Here is a 26,842-nt window from a genome sequence, read left to right as displayed (position 1 = left end):
CACTAATCTCTCAGATTAAAAACACTCTAACGATGTCAGTGACCATACTGAAAAAAAAATGCCGCCACCCCAACAGTGGTGGGAGGGGAGCGGGAAGATACTGCGCAGGTCCGCCCTCTACTGTGAAGCACAGAGATTTGCCACAACAAAACAGTGACACCATATCTCACAGATTAGTTGCGCCCGACGGAAGGTTAATAAGTATTTTTATCTTGAGAGAGGTATAACCTTGAGGATTTTGCTCATATTGGGAAACGAGCTTTGTGTTTTTCTAGTATTTCTCTGTTATGTATATACTTTTGTCTACCTTTCGATGTTATTTCCGCTTGTTTATGTTATTCTTTTTACCTCGTAACGGTAAGACAGCGTTTCTCTCACCAGTACACTCCTAATGTGACATATTTTTTTTTGCTCATCTGAATACCTGCGTTTCTTATTGTAAATCATGAGCCGAGGTCTTCTATCTTTTACGAAATCTCCATTCTTCAGTCCCTGATGGATAAGCCTACAATTCATTTTCAAATTACATTGAAAGTAATGATAAAGATTTTTGTCATCATAATATCCAATTATGTAACAAAAATAGTTCTAACCGTCCACCATGAGATAGGTGTTCACGAGACACCTTATAGGGAACAGTAAGACACTCCTGCCGTGTTAATAAAGGAAATGTCTACATAATTCTAATTCAATAAAATGACTCAGAATCTTGAAAAATTACTCAAAATTTTCGATTACATTGCAATTAAGTATAAAAAGTAGTTGATTACAAGCTTACAATTTTACATTTCATGTAATAATTTCCATAAGTACTCATCATTTTTAAATTAGATATAATTGATTACAAAAATAATCACAATTGTTGAATGCGTAGATATTTGATTACTCTTTGTATTCTGTACTCCCTTACTTTTCACTTTCAATCGAAAACACAATCAAGTACTGCTCAACTCTATTGGGTATCCTATTGCATGCACCCCCTCGCTGGAACCAGAACTTCTCGTTATAACAAAGGCGGAAGTTAGCAATAATTCTGAGAAGGGTTCTGCTGCCACTGACCAAATGGGACTGTTGTTCCTGAGATGGCATAGGCCTTACCAGGGAAGTAACTGGTTTCAGCCTTCTGAGAGAGAAAAAAAAGTTTGATTTTAAGACATAAAAGCTTAGCAGGTCTTCAGGAGAATCTCCAAAACGGATCGCCTAAACAAAAGGATAATGTGGCAGGATCATACTGAGGAGTGCATTCGACGGTGGGTTACTATAATGAAAGGCGCTACCTTGAGAAGATACTTCCCCACCGTATATTAACTATTAGAAACCAAGTGGATCGATCCTAAATGCTGGATGTTGCAATGTACCATAATAAATAGGAAACTCCATACCAAGTTCTACTACTTCGGGTAGGACATTGACCCCTACACCCTTGGGCGTAGGAAGGGGGGGGGGCGCGGCTGCCCCCTAGATTTTTGTTATTCAAGGGGGGAAAAAAGAAAATAGTGAACTTATTTGATAGATTGTTTCTTTCTGGAAGCATGCTATAATTTGTAAGGTAACATTGTTGAGTTGACATCTTCACGGATCACATGATCACAACCACACCTTTGGAGGGACAAGATTAATGTTCGTCTTTTCTTCGGTAAAAAAGGTAAGATTCAATGAGCGCAATTATTCGTCAGATACTTATCTCTAAAAATAATGAGGGAAACGAATAAAAAGAACCTTTTTTAGATTCCATTCTTTCTATTATAGCTTAAAAATTTTCCATTTTAGTTATCTCAGAATGTTGAAAATAAATCAAAGTAGGCAACCATCGTGGAAGAGATGGTTAATATTTTTTCCAGCAATTCCAGAAGGCTGATGCTCTCATCATCTATTTTATTTTAGTATTTATTGCGTATATTGTATGTATTTATGTGCAATAATTACTTTTATACTAGATTTTCAATAATTTATGATGATTATTGCTAATACAAATTTAAAAAGTAATGATTGAATTTTATGAAGTAGCAATAAAATGATGGGAGTTTGAATGCGGAATTACATATCTTTCTTTTACCCAATGTTTTCTAATGGACTATATTTATAAATAAAAGAATGTATGTGTGTAATGGGCTGAGGTCTGCTCCCTCCTTGGCGAAATCCTGCCTACGCCCATGGCTATACCCAAGCTGTAGAGATTCGGAAACTGCAGAGCTCTTTGTCATGGCCTGCATCGAGTTTGAAGAAATAAGGGTTAAGCAATAACTGAGGGAAGCTGGACTCATCAAAGAGAATCATTCTCCTCAGTTAGTAATTACAACTACTTATATTAAAGGTCGTTTGTTGCCTTGAGAGTTAAAGCCTTAGCAACCTCGCTACTCCAGTGTGGCACGGGGTTGACATTTATTTCGTGGTGGCCCCATGGAATGAAAACTTGACCCCCCTCTGAGTAAAATAGGTTGATTACCTGTAGATAATCCCTCCCCCTTATGTCAGAAATGACCAGGTAACAGGTAATAAAAAAAAATTACACATATTATGAAGCTTTTGTGTACTGATAGAAGTTAGCAATAGGGCCCAACCATTTTAAAATCTTTAAGGAACAATCAATGAAATAGGAGAGGAAAAGAAGAATGTCAACATGAAGAGTTCTTATCGGTAGAGGTGGAATATAAAGAGTGACGGACCTACTTTTCAATCCGAATTTTATTTATTCTCGGATAACAGATTTGAAGGTGTCGGTGTAAGGATTGTTGAGCATGCAACGACAAATATGGGATTGAATTGCTCAATAATTCCTGTCGTCACGTTAAGTAATTTTTGTTTAAATTAGGTCTGGAACAAACAGACCGTCTAATGTTTAATGATAGCCCAAAATACTGTTTTTTTTTTGTTTTTTTCGTAAACTAGAGAAGACATTTAATGAGAGTATACATGTATATAATTAGTCTTTTTGACTGGTCTGATAAGTCGACACATTAGCGTTTGTTCTACAGAACAATTTCATTTACAGTCGGAGTAGAGAATTGTTTTGCAGAATGTCAAATATGGTTTGGTTATCAGGTAACTTGATTACTTCTTCAGTCTAGTCTTATTTGATACTTAAATACTTTAATAAATACAAGTAGAAGTTTATTATAATCGCTTTAAAAAATATATACTACCTTAACTAATATTTTGATTATACCCCCCCCTCTCGCCCTAGTACTTTAATGGGGTTGGTTTATCTTATTTAGTCGTAATCAAGCCGGTATAAATGTTTTGAAACATCAACTTCATTTTGTATGAGGAAATACAGAATTATATGAAATATTTGCAGAAACAGTGTTGATTAATAAAGTTTTTATCAAATATCTGTTAAAAGATATGAACTTTCACTTTCTAATGTTAAAAACTGCATTAGCACTCAATAATATAGAAATAATTAGCTAAGAGTCAAGTGTAATGAATTGAAATTTTGAATCAGATAATATACTACTGTTTGTGTTTCATGAAACATTTTTAGTGATTGAATCAGTGTTCGGTAATGGCTGACTGTTTAGGTGATTTGCAAGTTTATATGGTTTCGTGTGATTAAAAATAATTGTCAGTATCTACGACTATGTCATGAGTCATAATATGATAATTATTTTTTTAAAATCTTAAATGCAGTCATATCTAGCTATGAAATTGTCAGAATTATCTCCCTAAGTATTTGTTTACATTTCTTTGTTTTTATTATTATTTTTTTGTATTTAGTCATTTTTTCTTAGTTATGACCCTAATCAGCGAATCATCGTGTTAGTTTCGATTGAATTTGTGGTTAATAAATACACCGGTAATTATTATATTGTGGTGTAGCAGTTATTTATAGTTGACATGTCATTTTTTATAAAAGGATTAATATTCTATATGTATTGTTTCTCAGTCATGGGAGAATGGTGTTTTAGTGTCTCTAATAATAAGATTTCCCATTTTAAGCAATGGATAGCTTAAATATTTATTCTAAGAGTCGAAGTCCTTCTCCAAGCAGATTTTCAGGTTCGACCCCTAAAGCTGGTAATGCAGGGTAAGGTTTTTAAATAATTTTGTATCTAGTTTTAGAATATTTGTATATAGTCTATGTGAACTAGGTTATTCATTTACTTGTAATCAACCTTTCATTTTCTATTTAAATGCTCATTAATATGGACATTTTTCATCTATTTGATATAAACATTAAAAATTACATTGAAATTAAAAATTACATTACTGAATGTAATCTTTTAACTTTTGAGAAGTTCATGTTTGAAGAATATGTATGAAATTTTTGATTATATTTGTTTTAGTTTATCATGTTTTTGAATTTCAAATTCTCTTTTTTTTTTTTAATCTTTTTATGTTTAGGTACACTGCAATATATAGGGTATTAATATCATTTGATTTGTTTGTAACATTAAAGTTTTTTATAGGCTGTCAATCATAGTTTTATGTTATGCTAAATAGAAGTAATAGCATAATGAAGTGGTTGAAGTTCTTTAGGTTGTTTTAGTGAAAATATTGTGTTGGTCCTTTTTAATTTGAGTTTGATTATTGAGATATAAATGTTGTTAACTTCAAACTAATATTAAATAAACAGAACAAGTTTTTTGTGTTTCCCTATGCTTAGAGAAGAGCCTTAAGTGATCAAAAATTGTTTTCATTACTGTTTGATATTGTTTAAGTTTTCACATTGGTTTAATAAATATGATCTGTTGATCTTGTCCTTATTATCTTTATGATTCATAGATGTTTGATCGTTATGTCTACCATTAGATATAAAAACCACTTCATGTTATTCGAGTCATATGTCTGTTTATATCAACACATATTTACAGTAATGCTTATGAATAATTATTATTCTCTTTTTATAGGCCTTAAGAGGTAATGTTAAACATTTTTCATTTGTTTTCTATGAAATACTTATTTTTTTAAATTGTATTTCATATTCTGATCTCTTAAACTGCCCTGAATTAATTATTATTAACTCATTTTGATATTATCTTTATTTTATTATTTTTAATGTTTCTGTGCATATGCCTATATATGATTATTGAACCAATATTTTAAATTTATTTACTGCCTTAAGTAAATGGTTAGTTTAATAAACCTCTAATCAAACGGCAAAGAAATATACCAACAAAAGAAATCCACAAAAATTATTTATAAAAAGTTTATCTTGTAAAAGTTCAAATAACAGCTATTTATTTTTTTAATTTCATATTATGTAATTGTGATTGTATTCACCTAAGAGAAGTTTATATTCTAGCCCCTCCCTTTTTAAATTTATTTTTTCATTTTTATGTAATGAAAATTTGTGATGAAGATTTTACAATTGAAATGTATTTATTTTAATTATCTGTTGAACTAAGCATCATGTCTCAATTTGAGCTTATCATATTAATATTCATGTTTCTGTCCAATTAATTTAAAATGAAAAAAATAAATTGTACTAGGGTTTTGAGCTATTTTACATGACATGTTCACAATATGCTGTTTGATTTACAAAATAATTATAAACTTTAATAGTGAAAAAATGTTTCTAGATTTATTATTTATTTCTTGCATTTAAATAAATTTTAAAGTAACTATTTATCTTTTATAATTTAACAATCTTTCCAAAAATATATTGCTGCAATATCTTTTATGTTTTAATTTTGAGAGACAGCCAACAACTTTTGTGTTTGGCTGGCTAAAAGATTATATTGGAATAAGAATGCCCAGTATATATTTTTAATCACTGTGAGATTAAATTTAGTTTTAGATTTATTGTAAAAAAAAATAACATCTTTTATAATTATGTTTCAAATGAGAGTTTGGTTAAGTGTAATAAAGTGTATGAAACTATTAAAAATGGATGCCTCTAACTTTTAGATCTTGAATTATATTTGATGAAATTAAATACATAAAACTAGTCTTTTAACTTTTATCCCTATTAATTTTAATTAAATGGTATATGTACTTGGTATTAATTAAAACTCATAATCTGATTTCACCATCAGGTCATTGCGAGAGCCGAGAATGAGCAGATGTAAATCTCCTGTGAGTAGCAGACATGAGCGCTGTAGTTCCATTGATACTGCTATTCAAAGGACTGAAAATTTTGGCAACCAAGGCTTTGGAGAAGAAACAGCATTAAATACAACACAAGAAGATGATATGGTTGGTATATTTTAAAAGACTTTGAAATATAATTAGTTTAATAAACCTCTAATCTAATGGCAAAGAAATGTTCCAACTTTATTCTTTAAAGAAATCTACAAAAATCATTTATAAAAAGTTTATGTTGTAAAAGTTCAAATAACAGCAATTTATAGGCATTTTTTAAATTTATATATAGATTTAGTGATAAAAAATGATTGGGTGACCATTGGGAACGTGGAGAAAGTGCTTTAAAAATCTCTGGTGTGTCCATTTACATGATTTTCCTTACCCCTATAATTGTGGTATGGACACACTGACAAATGACCAACAGCTATAAACACTTTTTTTGGATTCAGGGGTCTCTAAAGTGGATAAATCAGATAAAAATTGACTTCGAAAATTTGACGATACTCTCTTTATATAGTTGCCAAGGAAAGTAATAAACACAAATCTATTTGTTAATACTGGTCTGAATTAGATCATTATTTTATTCTTTTTTTTTTTTTTTTTAAGATAATTTAATCACCTTTCAAATTGTAGCATATATTATTCACCAAAAAATTTGTACTTATTGAGTTATATGTAAATATTTTTTTATTTTGTTCATGACTTTTTTAAATTGGAGATTAGAATAACTTTAAACCTTCCCAAAACAAAACAGATTATTTTTCAAAAAAATTATGTTGGTTGGTACAGAGCTTTCAGAGTTTTAAGATTAGGAACGAACAAATATGTACATTTTCATTAATACAGATTATTCGGAAATTTGTTGTCAATTAAATGCTATAGATACCATAAGAATTCATAGTATCATAGTTAAAATGTTAGGTGTTAACCTTATTCCTTTAATTAATTTTTTAATCATATTTGTATTTCATTTAAAAAATAATTATGAATTTTAAGTTGGCTTTATCTTTTTGTGATCGTATGGAATTGTTCATTGCCACCTGGTGCTAAACCAATTTAATATAATCCATTTAATTAATAAATACCTTATCTGATTATTTTTCAGTGGTCATTATTATGTTTTAATTTTATTCATTTTTTAAATGAATATTTATTTTAAAACTTTCCTCATCTAGCGAGTTAATTTTTTCTTACAATGGTTTATTCTTGTAGTTCTATCTTATTTAAGTGAATGAAGGAAAAAATTGAAAAAGGTTTTACTGTTAATATCTTTCTTCAATAACTATATTCTATCTTATCTGGACTGAGGAGATGAGAGGAGAGGTGAAAGGAAGCCTGGATTAATATTCTGATAAGTGATTTTCAAAAGGTTATTTGGGGTTACTTGTCTTGTTTTGGTTTTCTACTTTGTTATACTTCAAACTTCGACATTCTGGGATAGGTTACTATGATTTTAATTGAGGTAAAGTTATTGAGAAAATGTTTTGATCAGTTTTACTTTATAAGTAGAGGAGTATTTAGAGGAATATAATAATCAATGTTAATATTTATTTATATTACAATGATTCTACAAGACTGAACAGTTCAATGACCATTCTTATGTGAATCAATCTTTATAATTAGAAATTTAGTACGGCTATTATCTTTTTATATTTATAGATCCATATTATATTCATTATGAATAGATTGTGCTTATGTCAACCTTATTTAACAAGGTTCTTTGGCTCATATTTTAAAAATTATAAATGTTATTATATTTGAAAAATATATTGTTTTTTGATAGTGCAATTTTACTGTTCCGAGTTCTTGAAATAATAAACTGTAAAAGATGATTAAGATATACATTGGAATAAATATGGAAAAGATAAAGGTATTCATATAAGTCTGATAAAAACATATATTTTAAAAATTTAAATGATATAATTATGTTGGTTTGCTCTACAGGCTATATGTTCGAAATAAAGCCTGAAAAAGGAAATTTATATAATTATTCCATCATATATTTTGCATCATGATTAACCTCTTGGACTCAACTTATCGGTTCAATATTGATGCATTTTTCTTGCCATTTATTCATTTTGCACCATCAATTTTCTAAAAAAACTGAGATTTAATAATGTTAATGTAAGATAAAATGGCTTCCAGGAATATTACAGTATTCCTTCGCGGGCTCAGGATTTCAAGTTTTCCTGGACAATTTAAAACATTTTGTTTGTCGGAAGTCAGAATGCATTTAGTCATATAAATTATTCTTTATTTGAATAATTATTTTAATTATCCTTGAATATTTATACTTTATGTGGTACAGTTTGATAAAAAAAAATTTTCTATCTCAAAATAATAAATATTATTATACTTATCATATTAAATCTTAATTAGAAAATTAAATTGGATTATCTTTTATCTTAAGTTTAATAGGTGCACAGATAAGAGATTTTACATTTAAAAAAATTGAATAATTATTAAAATAAATAATTTATTTCAATAATTTTTCAGTGTAACAATTCTAAAGAATTCCAATTTTAGATAATTAAATTAGGCTCTATGAAAATAGTATGTAATCTGTATTATATCTAACATTTCATATTTAAAAGTTTTACAAAATTAATTTGTTTTTAAGATTGTAGGATGTTTATTTTATTTTGTTAAATGTTTAGGATGGCAGTGTCTTAAATGGTTCCATGGATTTAGGAGACGATGGAGATGGAAGTAAAACTCGGGCAGCAATCGAACACATGTACACGAAAATAGCTCGGACAAAAGATCTCATTAAAGGAGAACAGACAGCTAGAGATGGTAATTACTTAACTGTATTATCATTTATTAATTATTTGAACTTACTATTTTAGTTAAGTGGTCATACTTTTATAGCAAATCTTAGATTATTGTTTTTCCTCAACACTTATAACTTAAACCTTTGGTCAATATGTAATTTGATCATTCTACAAGCTTTATGAATTCATTTAATCATCATTCATATTAACATTTTTTGAGTTAATAATTAGTTTCTTCATAGCTCTTCAGCTATTGGTGAAATTCTAGGTTCTAAATCAGAGTAGTTTAGTTTTTATGTATGTTTGCATAAATATAAAGAGTATTTAGAGTTTAATTTGATTCAAACTAGGTTAGATAAGTTTTTTATGTAATAATATTATAAATTGGCAATAAAGGTGATGATTAATGCAGTATTTAGATGTTTTATAATTTTTTTTTGTGTCTTTACTGTAAACTTGGGTTTATTTCTGCCGTTGTCAGTTTTTTTACTGCAAAATAATGATGTCTCTAGTTATAATAATACTTTTATTCTTGAATAATAATATTCTCATTACTGTGAATGGAAATGGTGTTCTTATTATAAAATAATGATTAAAAATGTATTAGTTTTATTTTAATAACATATCTTTGATGCAGTCATAAGGGCTTAGGTCACTTTTTGGGCATTTGGAGATTATGTCATATTATAGCACCAAATCAGAGTTACCAGATGGTAATAAGTCTTAATACTTCAGATAGACTTACCTACTATATTGTTGTATAAAAATAACAATTACAAAAATATCAATATTTAGATTTTACATAATGTTTTGAACTTTGTTTTTGCTCTCCTGAAAAATTTATTTTTTCGACTTAAGCCCTTATGACCGCGCATCAAAGATATTATATGAGTTATCAGTTAGTAAAGATTTTACCACTATTCGATTTAATATCTGTGCATTGAAAGATTTTTGCTTAGCATTTAAGATGAACTAATAAGTAAGGTTTATTATTAAAGTTGTGACTTTTTATTCCTATTGTTCATCAGATATAATTATTACTTTTGCTTTTGTAGACAATGTAAATGAATATCTTAAATTGGCATCCAATGCTGACAAGACCCAAGTTCAGCGTATTAAAGCAGTTTTTGAAAAGAAGAATCAAAAATCAGCTCAGTGTATTCAACAACTTCAGAAGAAACTGGAAAGTTACAACAAGAAATTAAAGGAACTTGAAACTAAAGGAGTACAAGCTCACCATCACCGTCAACCAAGGGAAGTCCTGCGGGACATGGGGCAAGGATTGAAGTATGTTTTTGTTTCTTTATAATATAGCAATTCTAACCCTCCATCTATGTTTCTTTATTTTATTTTTTAATTGTGAAATTGATTTTTTTTATTTTATTTTTTTTATTTATATGTTCTAACTCTATTTTATTGATTCCCCAGACATGTGGGTGGTAATATTCGAGATGGTATAACTGGTTTGTCTGGGTAAGTGTTGCAAGCTTTAAGGTGGCGATTAACTTTTCTTCTTCTTTTTTTTTTTTGCTTGTAATTAATTCCAGTTCTTGCTTATTTATCATTAACCACTAATATTTGAAGGTTTTTTCACCTTACAAATTGCATCTCTAACATATCCAGTTGATTTATCAAGACAGTTTTTTTCCACCAAGAAAAAGTAATGATTATTCCTCCTCATACCTACATTCAAGTTTTTATAAATTTCTAATGTAAAAAATTGTCCATAAAGAATAAAAAAAAAATTACTAATATAATCCAGAGAATCTCATTCCACGTTTAGTCTCTTTCTTTCAATTTTCTTGTTGAAAATATATCTAATCTAATCCCCCTCCATTTAAAGAGATTTAAATTTGTTTTGATTTTATCTGTCCTACCTTTCCCTTTACCCATGGGTGGTAGTAAGAGCCAAATTGACTTCATGAATTCATTTAGAAATTATAAGTACAGTACTGCTATCACACTTCCCTGTCAGTTATTTCTTGTTACAAGAAGACCTATTAAATTGAGTCTTCCAGCATAACTTAAATTTTCACATGTTCGAACAATAAGTTCTTTAATCAGTAATGAGACTTATTTTTATTTTTCTCATGTTATTAAACTAGATATTATTTTATATTTGATCATTATATTTAAAACAAAAAATACTTAAAATTTTTGTTTAGTTCAGAACTGTGAAACTAAGTTTCAGATTTAAAAAAAATAAAATAAAATAAGTATTACTTTGGGTAAAAAGTATTATTTTCTGGGGTTAACTTCATTATTTGGAATCACCTCTAGTCATTGATCACTATTTTACAAAATGAGAGACGGTATATATGTTTCATTCGAGCCAAATTAGATACTTACTTAAAAGTTAAATTAAAGCAGTTATGAAAAAAAAAAAATAAGGATCCAGATTATTACCTTATGTGCAATTAACTATTATTATTAATGTTATTCCAAAAGTTGAAAAGTTGATTCCCTCTTGTAACATATTTAAAAAAAAAAATATATATGATTGATTTGTGGTCAAACCCATTGTATTATCTTCATATGGCTTTTTGAATTTCCCTTTTATTGCTTGTCAATTTCTAAGGCTTGTCATAAGTTAGTTTGGGACCATTAAAAAGCCATTGACCATTGTCATTAAAATCCTGATATATGCTGAAGGGTGCAAAGCTGGTCCATAAGTCACCAAGGTTGTTTTGATCTTATTTGTTCATAAAACTCTCCTAGGCAGATTTAAACATAGCATTAGTATAGCTCTCGAGGACATTGTTCTGATTATTGTGATGAAGCTTGTCGATCACTTCTTCTTTAAACATTTCTGTTTAAGCATGAAAGCTCATAGGTCCGTAATCGAATGATTTTACTGTTGAATTTTATTCTTTGAAGAAGGCCATCCTATGCTTCAATCTTTGTTCACAATCCCACTGTATCATATCAGTCACGATTTACTTTCTTTCCATCTGGATTTGGTGAATTACCAAGCAAGTCTGCTTGATTTCATGTCATGAAAGAAGCACTTGGAGTCCTTTACTTTATACTGGAAATCAAACTTATCAACCCTCCTCCTTTTAGGTCAAGAGGCTGCCTCCATTGTAGCATAGTTTAACTTGCTTCCTTCTTTACTGTATTTGATCTTTGTGGATTTTGTGAGGTTTTTTTGGGGGGGAGGGGATCTTTCATAAGATGAAATGCAACAATAAAAGTTACACTAAATTATGAGATTCCTTTTCACCTCAATTCTTCTGCAGAAGCGCAGTCAACATTACTTCACGGGGCATAAATGTTAACTACCTACATCTTCTTTGTACATCTTATTATTCCTGCTCTTGAACCTTCTACCAATGTATGCTGCATAGTCTGCTCTAACACTCCAATTTTTCTACCTAGTCATCATCAAGGCAACTAAGTTTTCTGGAACTGATTTCTTGCATAGTTTCATGTCTAGCTCTTCTTTTTTTTTTTTTTTTTTTTATCAAAACTTGGACAATTGAAGAACAAATTTGTTCCACTGTTTCATCCACAGAATCACAAGTTGGGCACGATGATCCGTCCTCCAGTATGAAACAGGCTAAGTAGGCCCTGAAGCAACCATGCCGTGTAAGCAGTTGCGTGGGGTAATGATTCACCTCTCCATGTTTCCGGGATATCCATGTTGATGTATCAGGAATCAAAATTTTGTGAGGGTGTTGTAATGTATAAGTAGTAGGGTGTACTGTATAAGCATTGGTTTATACATTCCCTCTGTCTGAAGGTCCAGAGACTGATTGCTGTACTGTGACTTCTAATATATATGTATGGTTTGTTCTGCATGATTTTGTTTTATCCAGTAGAGTCAAGACCATGATCTGCAGAATGTTTTGTTTTGTCTTGAGACTGCAGTTTACAAGCCATTATAAACCTTTCTATTCTATTATCAATTCAATTGTGAGGTTCATTATGCTTTGTTTGTTGTATGTTTACGTTTGGCTAGAAGTTAAAATGTTTAAACTTAATCCAGCCTTGTCAATTAAATATCAGTACTAAATCAATTCATTATTTTTATAAAATAAACCAAGCTTATGTCATACAAGGTATGAGGATTTTCATATTACTGCACATTTAAACCTATTCTTATCTTGATTCATTTTATAGAGCACTTTTTATTTTATCATTTTGTTTTCTTATTGGGTTTCTGTTCCTACCTCACTTATGCTTTTTTATGTTCTACAGGTTTACTGGAAAGCATTATATATTGTCGTTCTGTTTGTCATTTGTTTGCTTAAATCAGCACAGCTGTCTATGTTCTACTACAATCATATAATGCTAGCTTAATTTCTTTTCACCAGATACGTAAAGTTTGATCGTTTGGTTAAAGCTTCTAATCAATATTTCACAAAATTTGAAATTTTGTTACACTATGTCGGCATATTTAAATTCTATTGTAATATATCAATTTTTATGGACAAAAAATAATTTAGACATTTTTTAAATAGACTGACTAACTTTGGTGCTACAATCTAGATCCTTGTGCTTGTTTGATTTTATTGGGTTTATTTTGTAGTTTCAATAACTTAGTGTTTGTTTTTTTTTAATTAGTAAATTTTTATTTTTATTTTGTTTACTTTTTGTAATTTATTTGTTTTCTTTGTATTATTTATGTTTTGTTTTCTTTTATATTTGTTTTCTATGTTTTTCAACATTTTGTCTGTGGTTAACTGAAAGAATAATCTATGTTAATCTTTCTCATACTCTGTTAGTGATTGATTTAAAATTATGATTGCGAATAGTGTGGGATTTTATTCTGTAAAAAGTTGGTGGATCCAAGAAAATACTTCTGAGGAACTTTAATGACAGTGAGGTTTATTGGCATATATATTGTGCACAATACAGAAATTTGAAGAAACAAAATTTAAAATAACAAAATGTAGGTAATGGATAGCAAATGATTGGTTTTGTTGAGAATTAAAAGACCTTTCAAATTACCATTAAATAATTTACCATAAAAATGTGTACTTATTTATTCTTTAATATATTAGTTTTCTAGCCTTCATAAATTGTTTTTCTGCCTTTTCTTAGGGATTTTCACTATGTATGAAAAGTTAAAGAGAAAACTTAAGGCTTTTGATTAAACTCTCCATATTGATAAACTCATATATTCAAGTGGTCTTTAATAGTAGCTAGTTTAGTATTATTAATTAAAAGAAATATTTTAAAGTTTAAATTAATTTTTATTTATTTTTTAAATCTTTTATTAAGTTTATAATTGGAGTATATGCTAATTATTTACTGTAGTTAGTTACTTGTCTTAACTAACTATATAATTCTATTAATTAAGAATGGTATCAATAATATCTGGATTATTGCTATTTGAGATTATTGTAAGTTTTGTAATTTCCTGGTTTTTTGTTTTTGATATATTCGTATAACTAATAAAACATATTTCAATGAAGTCTAGTGACCAGAAAATTAAATAGGAAACTGTATATTAACCCCTTTGCTTAACTGAAACGTGGTAAGTCTATCAGACCAAACATATACAAGTTTTATCAGGGACATAATATGCTGAATGGGCCCAAAGATCAGAGACATGGTGGGGCGGCCGTGTCAAATGTGTCTAAATCGTTGTTTTATCATTAAATTGTAAGGCAAGGGGTTAAAAAAGATATATATTTCTTTGTGTTCTGTGATTTGTCATTAGAATATTTTATTTATAAGTCAATTTTTAATGTATGATTGAATGAAAAAATAATGTTATTCTGGGACAAATGTCCCCTAAGAATAAATACATTGTTCACATAGTAAGGTTAATTGATGGCAGACATTTAAAAGTTTCAGTGCACATGCTGAAATAATATAAAAACCTTAGGTTAAATTGTAATTTATAATAGTAATCAATAATGGCTGTATACATAGCTCAATGATGCGGAAGTTAGGTTATGCATTAGATGAAGGAATAGATGTTATTTAAAGGAAAGGATAGATGAGGATTGATGAATGGAGATTGGAAGAGGATTCCAGAAGATTACCTGTTTGACAGAGGATTTGCTAAATGAGGTGGTTTCTATGGGAGGGCATATTTAAATTGATTGGTTAGGATCTGGTGTAAATGAATGGATGATTGATACTAGATTGAGGAGATCAAGGATATATTGTTTTAATTTTAAAAACTTGGAATAGGAAAACACCAAGGAGGTGCCTTGGAAACTCGAACATGTCTCTTCAATCTCAACTCTAAACCTGCATATAGCTCTCTGTAGACCAAGGAACCATAGTCAAAGTAGGGGAAAACAAGAGGATACTGGGTGTTCTGAGGAATGGAATCATGAAATTTTAGAAATTGTTTAGGTACAGTTGTGGACTTGCGGGTGATACGGGAAATACGATTAATCCAGGTGAGGTATTGGTCAAAGGTGACTCCAGGGTTTTTTTATTGTGGTGTAGAATTGATTGGTTGTTAAGGAAAGGAGGGGATTGTAATGGAGGGAATAAAGGAGGCGCTTGGAACCAATAAGAATGGCCTTAAGTTTTCAGCATTCAATATCAAGTCGTTTATCGCCCATGCGTTAATGCTATGTATATCTTCTTACATCCTTTGGATGGCCTCAAGCATCTTGGAGGGATGAAAGGATATGTAGATTTGGAAACCGTCATCATATAAGTGGTAATGTGAATGGAATCAGGGAGATCGTTAATGTTAATGTCTTGAGAAATCTTTAATAAGGCAGATCGTGTGGACTGTTGGGAGCGAAAACCGGATTGAAAAGTGTTAAGGAGTTTTTTGCTCGAGACAATTATTAAGTTGGAATTATAACAACAGGGGCAGTGTAGGACTCCAACGGGAGTCTTGGGCCGACATAGGAAAAGGAAAAAAAAATAAGTTGGAATTGGACTAGTCTTTCAAGTTGCTTGGATAGAATGAATATTGGCTGGAGGTCTATGAGGTATGATCTATCGGGGGAATTTGTGAGAATGTTGGTGTTGAGATCGCCTGCGATTATTACATTTTAAAAGAGAGGAGAGGAATTAATGTAAGGAAGCAGGATTCAAATGTATCATAAAAATGGACTCAAATGTAAATGCCAACATAGAGGAGGGAAAAGAAGCTGGAGCAAACTTGAACAAAAAAATGCATTCCAAATGGGGGATGTCAAGGGAAGGAGACTTTAGAAGATTTTGGTGCTCAGACTATCATGAACATATAGGGCAACACCACGAGGAAATAATCTAAGAATTCGTCATAGTGTGCGGGAAGGGATTGGGAGTTAATATGACAGGATGTTAGGATACTAGTCATGTATAGGTAAGGAAAGGATATGAAGCAGTGAAGACTGGATCAAATTTCTAAATGGAATAAAGAGATTGAGTGAGGATGTGATGAAATAAGTATTTGATTTATCATCAAGGGAGAGGATACATTTACTAATTTCCTTTTTGTATTCAATAACGTAATAGTTGAACTAATAAAGGAAGATCGTATCGAAATATATATAGAAATGTGAAAAATAAAAATATAAATTTTAAGATACAATAAAAAGAAAAGATGCAACGCTATTTGAAAAAAGATAAAATATAAATATTTCTGATAACAAAAAAAATTAATACTAGAGAAAATGCTAATAAATATACAAGAAAATATAAAAAAAAAGAAAAGAAAATAAGAATATTAATTCCCGGTTATAATAAGAAATAAAAAGTAATGCTCTGTTGGGAAAAACAATAAAATTAAAAAAAATTATAATCATGTTTTAAATTAAATGTAGATGTATGAAAAATGAAAGTAAAATCTCCGATAAAATAAAATAATAAAAGAATACTTTATAAAGAAAATAATTGGTTATTTGGTCATCTACATATACATATATACAAACATACTTAACTTTGCTGGTGACTCTCTTCTGCCTTATCAGGTAGTAAAGATATAGATTTGGCAGAGTGTTTCACTAGCTCCCCTAATCTCGAAGGAATAAGTCAATTTTTACTGTTTATAAAACCCAATAAGATTGACCAAGGGTTTATGTTTGACTACTTTTTGTATGTATTAAACAAAGCAGCTATGAAGCCTGAGCATCTTGAATCAGCATTCTTGGTTTAAAAGTGAAACTGGTTCTAGTCATGTTTGCTCCCGGGAAGGGTCTATTTATTCTTTGGGTAGAATAAATAAAACCTATATAATAAATCTTAACTTTCGCACCTTCAACTAGAATTGGTTGGTAACCTCCTAAGAGTTGAGAGTTGAGAACCTTCTGAACTCAGGAGAACTTGGAGGACACAAGAGCATTAAACCCATTCAATTATTGAAATTAATAAAAAATGTAGCAAAGCAAAAATCTAATTAACAAAGCATGAGTGAATTTTGTTCCTTCTGTTGTGGAATATTCTTAAAGCTTGAACATGTTGTTATTAAGAATATTTTATGATTCCTTTAAAATTTATTTCTATTTATGTAAATTTCTAATTTCTAATTTTGTTTTGCAGATCAGTGATGTCAAAACCACGTGAGTTTGCTCATTTGATTCGGAATAAATTTGGAAGTGCTGACAATATTAATTCTTTGTCACGTAAGAGTAATTTTATTTTACCCATTCAACATTTAGAAGGGAGGTTAAGTGTGTATTAATTTATGGCAAAAAAAAAAAATACTAGTAACAAATAAAAATGTAGGAAAGACAAAAAACTTTTTACTTTTTTTTATTTGATAAAATTTTGGTTTAGGAAATGGTGAGTCTGATTCCTTAGAAGAAGAGAAGACGCATCATGGAAGTGCCACACTACCTGGTGGTTGCAGTCTTAATTCGGGTCTGAAATTTACATCAGAGGTAACTGTAATTCAGATCATTCAGATTAATTTATTTTGTTTACAAAGAAGGGAATTTTCATAATGAAAAAATAGGAAAAGAACGATTTGCTTTTGCATGAATAAACATTATCTTTTTGGCCTAATTAAATGCTAACCATTTTGATTTGGGTTTTAAGAGTGGTTTGGTCTCTTGTTTTATTTATTTATTTTGTAAGCAGTGACTTATTCATCCTCTGTGGTTTTAGAATTCAAATCTATTTCTCCAAGAATCACAATCTCATTTTATCTAAGACACTAATCATTAAACTAGAAAGACATACACACCTCTCCCTTATTTATTTGGAAGTTTAGTTTAGAATCATGTTATTTTTGTGAAATTTTATTTAACTGTTACATTATTTTCATTTTTGAATTAGTGTAGAGAGCTAATGGTAATATCAATAGAACCTTTTAGAATTATTTTTTAAATGATGTTGTGTAGTGTCATTTATAATTTAATGGAATCTGAGTGTTGTTTGTTTCTTAAAATGTAATTAAATTGCTGTCAAATGTTCATTATAGTCTTGTTATGTAGATGTAATTCTGAGTATTTTGAAGTTAATAGCATTTTGATCAATACAGGAAGGATCCGAGTGTAGTTCTGTTACTAGTGAAAGTATGCCTGGAGGTGCCCAAACAACATCCCCACCATCTTCCACCACTCATCCTCAGAATGTCGCCAACACACCTAACATTGAAATGGTATATGCTGAACTGCGTGTCAGAAAACATGAATCTGAAAGGATGAGAGAACAGCTTGAATCTATGAAGGTTTGTTATTTCAATTATCCATGTCTTCAAATAAAATTCACTCATTGTATTAAGTGACAGATGTTTACTTACTATAATTTAACATTAAATTGTGGTTTAAACAAATATTTTTTATAGAAAATGATGGAAAAAGAAGTAAATGACCTTAACCAAGCATTGACTGAAGAGAGATTTAGGTGCGAAAGGCTTGAAGAACAAGTCAATGATCTGACAGAATTGCATCAGAATGAAGTTGAAAACTTAAAGACAGCTATTTCTGATATGGAGGAAAAGGTTCAATACCAGAGTGAGGAGAGGTTAAGAGACATCCATGACATGTTAGAATCTTGCCAGACAAAGGTAATTATTTTTTTAAATTTGGTTTAGACGAATTGGTTTTTGGAATTTGTCATAAATCTTATATTGCCATTTGTTAAATTTATTGATATTAAAAAAAATTTAAATAAATAAGATAAGGTTGTATCTTATTCATAACTAACAAAAAAACCGTGCCCGTGTAGGCCTCGGCGCTTCGCGCCGAGGCGACATGTTTCCGTGACAACGTATACTCTATGCTAATATTACATAAATATAAATTAAAATCAATCCAATGTTATATATTTGAAATAATAAACCAGTTCACATATTGAATTCAGATATTTATTTTTGCTTGGTTATACAAAATATTTATACAGTTATACTTAATTCTAAGACTTTATTTCCAATATTCTATTCATAATCGGACGATGGTAGTTTAATTAATTCCAATGAATTTTATTATTATCACCATATTCTTAATTTCATGCATAATTTAAAGATCATCTCAGGCTTCCTTCCCCCACCACTACCTTCTCCGTTACGCTACACTTTTGCCTGCATGACTCTCAGCATCTATAATCCTCTTACCCCCACCACCTCACTCTTACCCATCCCCACCACTACCTTCTCCGTTACGGGACACTTTTGCCTGCATGACTCTCAGCATCTATAATCCTCTTACCCCCACTACTACACTACTAATTACCTCCCCCACAATCTACTTCCGTTACGGGACACTTTTTCTAACATGGCATCCCGCAAAATGATTTATAAGACGTTGTCACGTCAAAAATAAAAGTTTATATAAGTAAAATGTTTAAATGGTTACTATAGTTATCCAATAATGTTTTGTATTAAATGTAAACAAAACAATCTACTTCCGTTACGGGACACTTTTTCTAACATTGCATCCCGCAAAATGATTTATAAGACGTTGTCATGTCAAAACTACTACAGAAATAGATCATAAAGAAACATAGTATTTCAGTTTCCTATAACAATTAATGGTTTTTGAGATAATTGTTTTAGATTTGGAATGAAAGAATTATTTACTCTTTTAGAGGGTTTCTAGCTTTTCAACCGATTGGCTTGTGTGTAGTGGGGGTTCAAAATTGAACATTACCTTAACTGTCCATCTTCCAGAGGCTGGTTAAAATTAGACTAAATATAATGTGTTTAAATATGAATACAACATAAATATGAAAATGAAATAGATATGAAGTAAAAGAAAAGTCTTAATGAACACTAATGAAAGTTTAACTAAACATATATTCTCAATATACTGAAAGTATAGATAAAATAAATATTTCTCAATAAGAGAAAGTTAATGAACTATAAATCAATGAAAAAAAATTGTGACTGTCTTGGGACTTGGCAACAGAAGTGAAACTTTAAAAATGAAATAATAAATTGAAATTTTATTAATAATGATATTTATTTTACAAAATCACGAAAACATTTTTATTTATTTCATTTGCCTATTTAATTATAATTGAGGCATGGAAATGGAAAAGCTCTAAGTGCCAGAAATACAAAAAATGAGATTTTAATGGGATGACGATGAAGAAACCGTTGAATAGTAACCACTGGAAGTTTCTATCTTCAACGGTTTAGTTCCTAGAGCTGTATTTTTTTTTTTTATATATAATTTTTGAAAAACAATTGTGGCCTGCTACCTTTTTTTTTCTGTTGGCATATACAGCCTTTTCCATTGCCATGCTTCAATTATTAAATAATGTTTTATTTAATTATACTCTTCATTTGTGAAATTATAGTTTATATTATCATTTGTGTTATTAGTAAATGTTGATATAATTGGCTTATGATAGCTAAAATAAGTAATGTAAACATTTTGTGAATGTTTTCAATATGTCTTGTAAATACTACAATTGTACCACCTCGAATCTAATCTATTAATGGTTTAGATTAAGTTCACTTTAAAAATGAACATTCTTTTAACTAAATTTATTCCAACAATATGAAAGGGATGGGAACATGGCTAGACAAACAAAAATGGCTACCCCTAACAATGATGTTTTTGGCACTATCTTTTCCACTATTCGCCTCTCTAATTCTGTTTACAATCAAAATTGTTTTGAATTTAGCCCATTACAAAGAGGTTAAAATAATGAACATTTCTCTCAATTTTTAATTTTCAAGTTAGTTTGATTCAAAGGTTCAAAAAAATGTTATCATTCCATTTTTGGTGTTATTTTTTCCAGTTTTTACCATCAAGATAGAATTTTAAGTTGTAACTCATTATAATGAGGAACTATAAGCGATCCCTCTTATAGATTAAGGCAGAAAATATTAGTTCTAGTATAATAATTGGAATAGAACAGTCATTTCCTAAATCAATTCTATGAGGAAAATTTTTATATTGGAGGAAAAGAGTAGAGGCTTTCAGGAGTTCACTCAGTCGGAACAATACTGCTGGTATTGTTGAGCTACTGTAATTTCCTACTCTTCTATTACAATATAAGAATTTTCCTGCTATAATTGACCAGTGTTGCTTCTCCCACCATCTCCATTTCATCTCATTTTTTTTTTCTCGAGTTGAATGTCGGTAAATTAGTTTTATTTCAATAAAATAAAAATGTAGAATGAAGCGTAAACAAAATAAAGGGTTATACATAAGAAACTAATAAATGAAAGATTGTTCTCCAACTGTCTAATAAAAGAATAAAATGATAATGTCGGTGACCCATGAATATTGTTAAAAGGTGTGAATCTTTGGCCCCAGAATGAAAATGAATTGTTTTGGAAGCAAAATGATATCCAATAATAAAGTTGCAGCTGGTTAGACAAATCCTCATTGTGAGCTAGTATACATCTGAGTCTAAACCGGGGTGGAATTAAACCAGGTAGCATAGCTGATAAGTGCTGTCTTGTGTAAGCAGTTAACACTGTAATTGTTGTATTTACATTTTGCATTTTATTTTTATAGATACTATATTTAATATCTTTTTGGCTGCAACAACAGGATTACTAAACCATAGAAAAGGATTTTTCTAACCATTAGAAATGGTGTTATGGATGTTTTTAGAATTGATTTCTTCCTCTGCTATAAAGAGGTATAGGGAAGGTGTTACAACTGAAAACATTGAGTAAAATGGAAATCCAAAATAATTATGAATGGATCTATGCCTTATCTATTTAATGTTACCATTATCATTTCTTCCATCTTTTCTAAATGCACAAGGCTCAAAACAATTAAATAAAAGGATGAATTAAAAAAAAAAAATTTGTTGGGTAAGGTTGTTGGCCTTTTTGTCCTTCAGGAGCTTTGATTCCATCAGTTTTTTGGATTATTCGCTCCTCTTTGTCTTTAAGGGAGTCGAGGCTTCACCTTAGTAACCTCACAAATGCAGTGGTGCCAGTTCAAATCTGACCTGAGACTACTATTATGATGACTCAATTTGGCCGTTTACTGCGCCTAATCCTAGGAAACCTCTAAAATAAAATAATTGGACATGTGTATTTAAAGTACCTGTGTCTTGTATGTAATTTGAATCGATTAAATATAGTTAAGCTTAAACTGACTATGTTTATGTTATTGTATATAATTTTATTTCTATACTTAAATTATGTTATCCTTTTCCTCTAGATTTCTAAAATGGAACATCAGCAAGCTCAGCACCAGCAGTACCTTACACTTGAGGGAATTGACAATTCTTATGCCAGGGCATTTTTAGTGAAATTAATCAATGTTGTTCTTACAGTACTTCAGGTTATTCTGTTGGTGGTTGCTACAGCTGCAGGAATTATAATGCCATTTTTACGAACTAGGTAATGTGTGTAATATAATTTTTTAATATTTAATTAAGGGTTTTGTTTGCTCTAGTAGTCCACTTATCAGCTATAATGAATCGGTTTTGATAATAATGGTCATTATGATTAATATATCTGGTCGCTTTTGTTATAATTTTTTTTTTTTTTTTTACTCAGTTATATCTAAAACTTTTTTATTGATGTTGTTAACGAAATATTTATATAACACAAATCATGTTATGAAAATATATTTTTTCATTGTTTATTATTTTTTATTGTATTTATTAATTAAGAATATTATCTCATAGGTTACATATACTTACTACTGCGATTTTGGTAGTTGCCTTTGTAATTGTCATGAAACAGTGGCATGAATTAACAGAATTATCGACGCAGTTAACGTCCCGGTTCAGAATATTTTCCCAAGGTAAGTTAATGAAAATCAGTAGACTAAAAATAAAATTAATTGAAGCTGGAAAAAAAAATGTAATATTTTCTTTACACACTTCCATCTGAATTGTCCTAACTTCATTTTAGTGCTACCTCTCAATAAGTAAATTCACTCTGTAATGATGGAAGTTTCCATGATATTTGCCATCATAAATTCATAAAATGTTGATTTCTAATTTATAAAAAAAGTTTGGTTTTCTGTTTCTTGACAGAATGCATTTAGAAGAACATAAATAGTTCTATTAGAGCTCAACTTGAAGTACATGAAATCCACCATAAAGTAGTTTCACTTTCTTCAGAACACAAGTTTTCTTGATATTTGCATATATTAACAAAATATTGTTCCTTGGAAAAAAACACATTGATTTTGGAAAAACAGTATCTCGGAATTATTAAACTTAAAGAACTCAACTAGGGCACAAATTGAAGATCTTTAAATGAAATTTATATTGGTATTTCAGCAACTTGTAATACTTCAGGAATTATTTGCAATAAACCTACAAATATATGGTGGCCATTTTGATATATCTGCCATATAGGTCAACTAACCTCCAGGGAATGGTAAACTTTTATCATCTTATTTTTTAAAAATTTGTATATAAAAATCCTCTGACAGAAATTAATTTAAATTTACCTCTAGGCTAGGTTCAGCCAAATTTTAAGCTATTACTAGACTATGGATGAATCACTTGTGAGTATAAATAAGCAATTTTTGATTCATCTGCCCATCCATAGGCTCGTCCCCAAATTTTGGAAATAAATTATTTTTATTTGTTATCTTATTTTTAGATATTCTATATAAATATTTTTATAAAATTGTTTAATTACTTTATCTCTATTGTTATACTACTAACATAATTTTATTAGTAATGATAATAAATGTGGTTTTATATGGTTTATAATGTCGGAATAGTGAGCACCATTTTTATTATTTATAAATAGCTAAAATTGCTACCTTACAAAATTATTTTTTCTTTGCAGGATGAATACAAATGCAGCCTTGAGGATAAGCATTCAGCTTGATTTTCTGTTGATCTCAAAAGGAGGCTCTCTCTTCCTCGCTCAAGTGCCCTTTGACCTGTGCAATATATATGTATATATATATATCATATATTTTATATATATGTATATATATACATTCTTATATACACATATTCATATACTAACCATGTGCTGTCTAAATACTGAAGCATAACATATGCACCTGGCCCAATTTATGTGATACTATTTCTAGCACTAATTCATTTGATGTATGCTTGTTTAAAATCTTATTACATGACACAGTTGAAAAAGGAAAATTAACTGCTATGTACCTTTAGCTTGTCCTTAAAAAATCCAGTATGAGTGTGTGGATGTTAAATTTTTTTTAATGTGTTTTATTCCTTTACAATTTTATTCCACCCTGTTTAGGCATTTTAAATTGTTATTTGTTGAGCCTTAATTGTGATTGTTGTAAATCTGTACATAGCTAAGATAGTAGTTGATAAATTGACCACTTGGTTATAGCTTTGATAATATTGAACGAATTTACTTCCTTTGTGTGTTAATACTATTCACAGAGGTTTAAATTTAATGATCATATCACATTATTTCTCTGACTTATTTTTATGTATTTTAATTATACAAAATGAAAATTTTTTTTCTCTCTTATTTTTGAAAGATTACATTCCACGTAATGTTTTTAATTAATTTCTGGATATGCCATATTGTTTTTAAAACTTGTATATCTAGAATTTTCTTTTTATTATTATTCTTGATACGTTTTATGTTTTTTAAATTATTTATTTTTGTGCTATTTTCTGTTTTAATATTGATTATTTGTTAATCTTATAAAAATACCTATATTCTGATATTTTATGAAAATCCTATCAAAAGTAAAGAGAGCTATTTAAATTAAGACAATTAAGTATTAATGTAATATAAATATATTTATATATGTAAAGGTATATTTTGCACATTGTGTATGCAATTATTTAAATGTATCTGTTTCAAGTCCCTTGCAAAACTGAAATACAACATTATAATTTCAATTAAAGCACTTCATATTATTGTCTGTTTTATAAATCAAATTTTTGATACATATATTTTTGAAAACTCTTATTTATCTTATGGCAAAAACTAAAGAATTTTGTTACATCAGGTAACGAAATGAGGGTCTTACAGTGTTTTAATTTGAATGTTTTAAATAACTTTGAAGCAGTATTATAGTTAAAATTTTGTAACATGATTAACTTTCGGGTTCAAATTGTTTTGTTTTGTTAGGCAATTCTTCCATTCTAATGTTTTTTAAATTATATCGTTAATTTCAAAGTTAACAAAAAAACCCTGAAAACAAGTGGAAATGATTTCTTGTCTTTTTCCAAAAATAAATAAAGATCTTATTTTCTATGTTGAATGGTGATTAGAAATAATGTGTTAGAATGAATCTGTATTAGATCCATTTTCCGCATATCGGAAAAGGGTAGCCACTTTATTTGTTGTCTCAGTGTAATTAATAAATTAAGTTTCTTATTTTGTTTTGTTCTATTATAAAAGGTAACGATTCATTTTATATTTGAGAGACAGTATATCTTTATTCATTCTCTATGAATTTAATTAGATTAAATTTTAACACTATGGCTCAAAATATTCACAAATCCAATTACTTCATCTGTAAAAAAACAAAAAGAAAAAAAACTAAATAGAAAAAGGATAAGGAGAAAAGGGATTTATATACTTATTGTGCATGTGATAAAAAAAAAAAATTAAAATAAAAGAAAAACATGATGAAATATATATTTAAAAAAATATTTTATACTTTAAAAGTTCTTCAATCTAGCAATAAATATAGTGTACTGTAAGAAATGGCGATAATTACCTGTCTTAGAAACTTGGATTTGCTTGACCTCTCCTCTCCCCTTAAGTTGTAAAATGTATGTTGACTTTTTGGTCTTGGAATTTACTTAAAATAATTCGTGCAATCGTTTATGGTTTATACTTTTATATTTTATTATATTAAAACTTTATATTTTTAATTGATGCTTATGAATTATTATTTCTTAAATTTAAGCGATTTCTTTGTATTCGGGCCTAATGAGTTGCAACTCATTTAGTAAAAGTCTGATGATAATATACCCTTAATAAAACTCTGTGTGTTAAGCCCTATTTAACTATGTAGTTTTGAAAATTGTGATAATTATTGTAGAATACTTTATGACTGTGCGCTTTTCATTAGTCAATTTTCTGTAGATTTAAGTAGTTTTGAAAAATAATACTACTTTCGAGATAGGCAAAGCATTTTTGGGGAAATAATGTAAAGAATAAGAATATGCCCCTATGATAAACTGGGAAGGAATTTTTTATTGTGATAATAAGTTATGCCTGTCAGAGACTATTCAGTCGTTGAGGAAGATAGCTATGAAATTTGTAAGGTTAGCATTAGATATCCTTTGTCAAATTTCCTATGCCAGTTATTGTTTATAAAGCATTTTCAATTTTCAAAATTATTTCTATCTATCTTGTGATTTAAAAAAAATTATTTATATGCATTAAAGGTATTGTTTATTAAAATATAAAATGTAAAGACTAATAATGCAATGTTTTGTTTCCTAATTTTCGTTTGGTAAATATTTTTTAAGTAGGAATTGGAAATATGTGTATGAATGCTTGAATGAGTGAGTGTATGTATGTGTATGTATGTCCGTCCCATATTTGAATTATATTTAAACTATTCAAATATCTGTAAAAACCACTCATGTATTTATTTTATTTTTTTTTATTGTATCCATTTACAATTGATAGAAGGTACTGTTGAACTTTCAGTTTTAACCTGAAATAGTATTGTATTTTTTCTGTTTTAAATACTTACTGTGTAATCACTATTATTAAGTAAGTATTAAACCATGTTATAGACGATTTTGTTGTGTAAGTTATCAAATAGGAGAAATAAAATGTTATATTTATATCA

General features: G+C 29.2%; 1 protein-coding gene across 6 annotated transcripts; it reads left to right on the top strand.

Moving 5' to 3' along the window:
* The first annotated feature begins 3,361 nt into the window (after window positions 1-3,361).
* Window positions 3,362-26,842, top strand: Dmtn (transmembrane and coiled-coil domain 2 protein Dmtn). 6 transcript variants are annotated; one of them, XM_014424123.3, is made up of 13 exons: window positions 3,362-3,521; window positions 3,887-4,027; window positions 5,979-6,138; window positions 8,685-8,823; window positions 9,857-10,088; window positions 10,230-10,274; window positions 17,247-17,329; window positions 17,484-17,587; window positions 18,190-18,378; window positions 18,496-18,717; window positions 22,283-22,464; window positions 22,755-22,873; window positions 23,878-26,842. In XM_014424123.3, exons 2-13 carry the CDS (start codon window positions 3,942-3,944, stop codon window positions 23,880-23,882), a joined length of 1,566 nt encoding a protein of 521 aa, XP_014279609.1. In that variant the 5' UTR covers window positions 3,362-3,521; window positions 3,887-3,941; the 3' UTR covers window positions 23,883-26,842. The 6 variants fall into 6 exon arrangements, with proteins under 6 accessions (XP_014279609.1, XP_014279608.1, XP_014279610.2 ...); XM_014424122.3 differs by having other exon boundaries at window positions 3,362-3,796; XM_014424124.3 differs by lacking the exons at window positions 3,362-3,521; window positions 3,887-4,027 and adding an exon at window positions 4,740-4,860 and having other exon boundaries at window positions 17,247-17,266.

The sequence above is a fragment of the Halyomorpha halys genome, unplaced genomic scaffold, assembly GCF_000696795.3.
Source record: "Halyomorpha halys isolate HHAL.00 unplaced genomic scaffold, Hhal_1.1 Scaffold453.1, whole genome shotgun sequence".
Classification (NCBI taxonomy): Eukaryota; Metazoa; Arthropoda; class Insecta; order Hemiptera; family Pentatomidae; genus Halyomorpha; species Halyomorpha halys.
The sequence above is the reverse complement of the archived record's forward strand: the minus strand, read 5'-3'. Positions and strand labels throughout refer to the sequence as shown.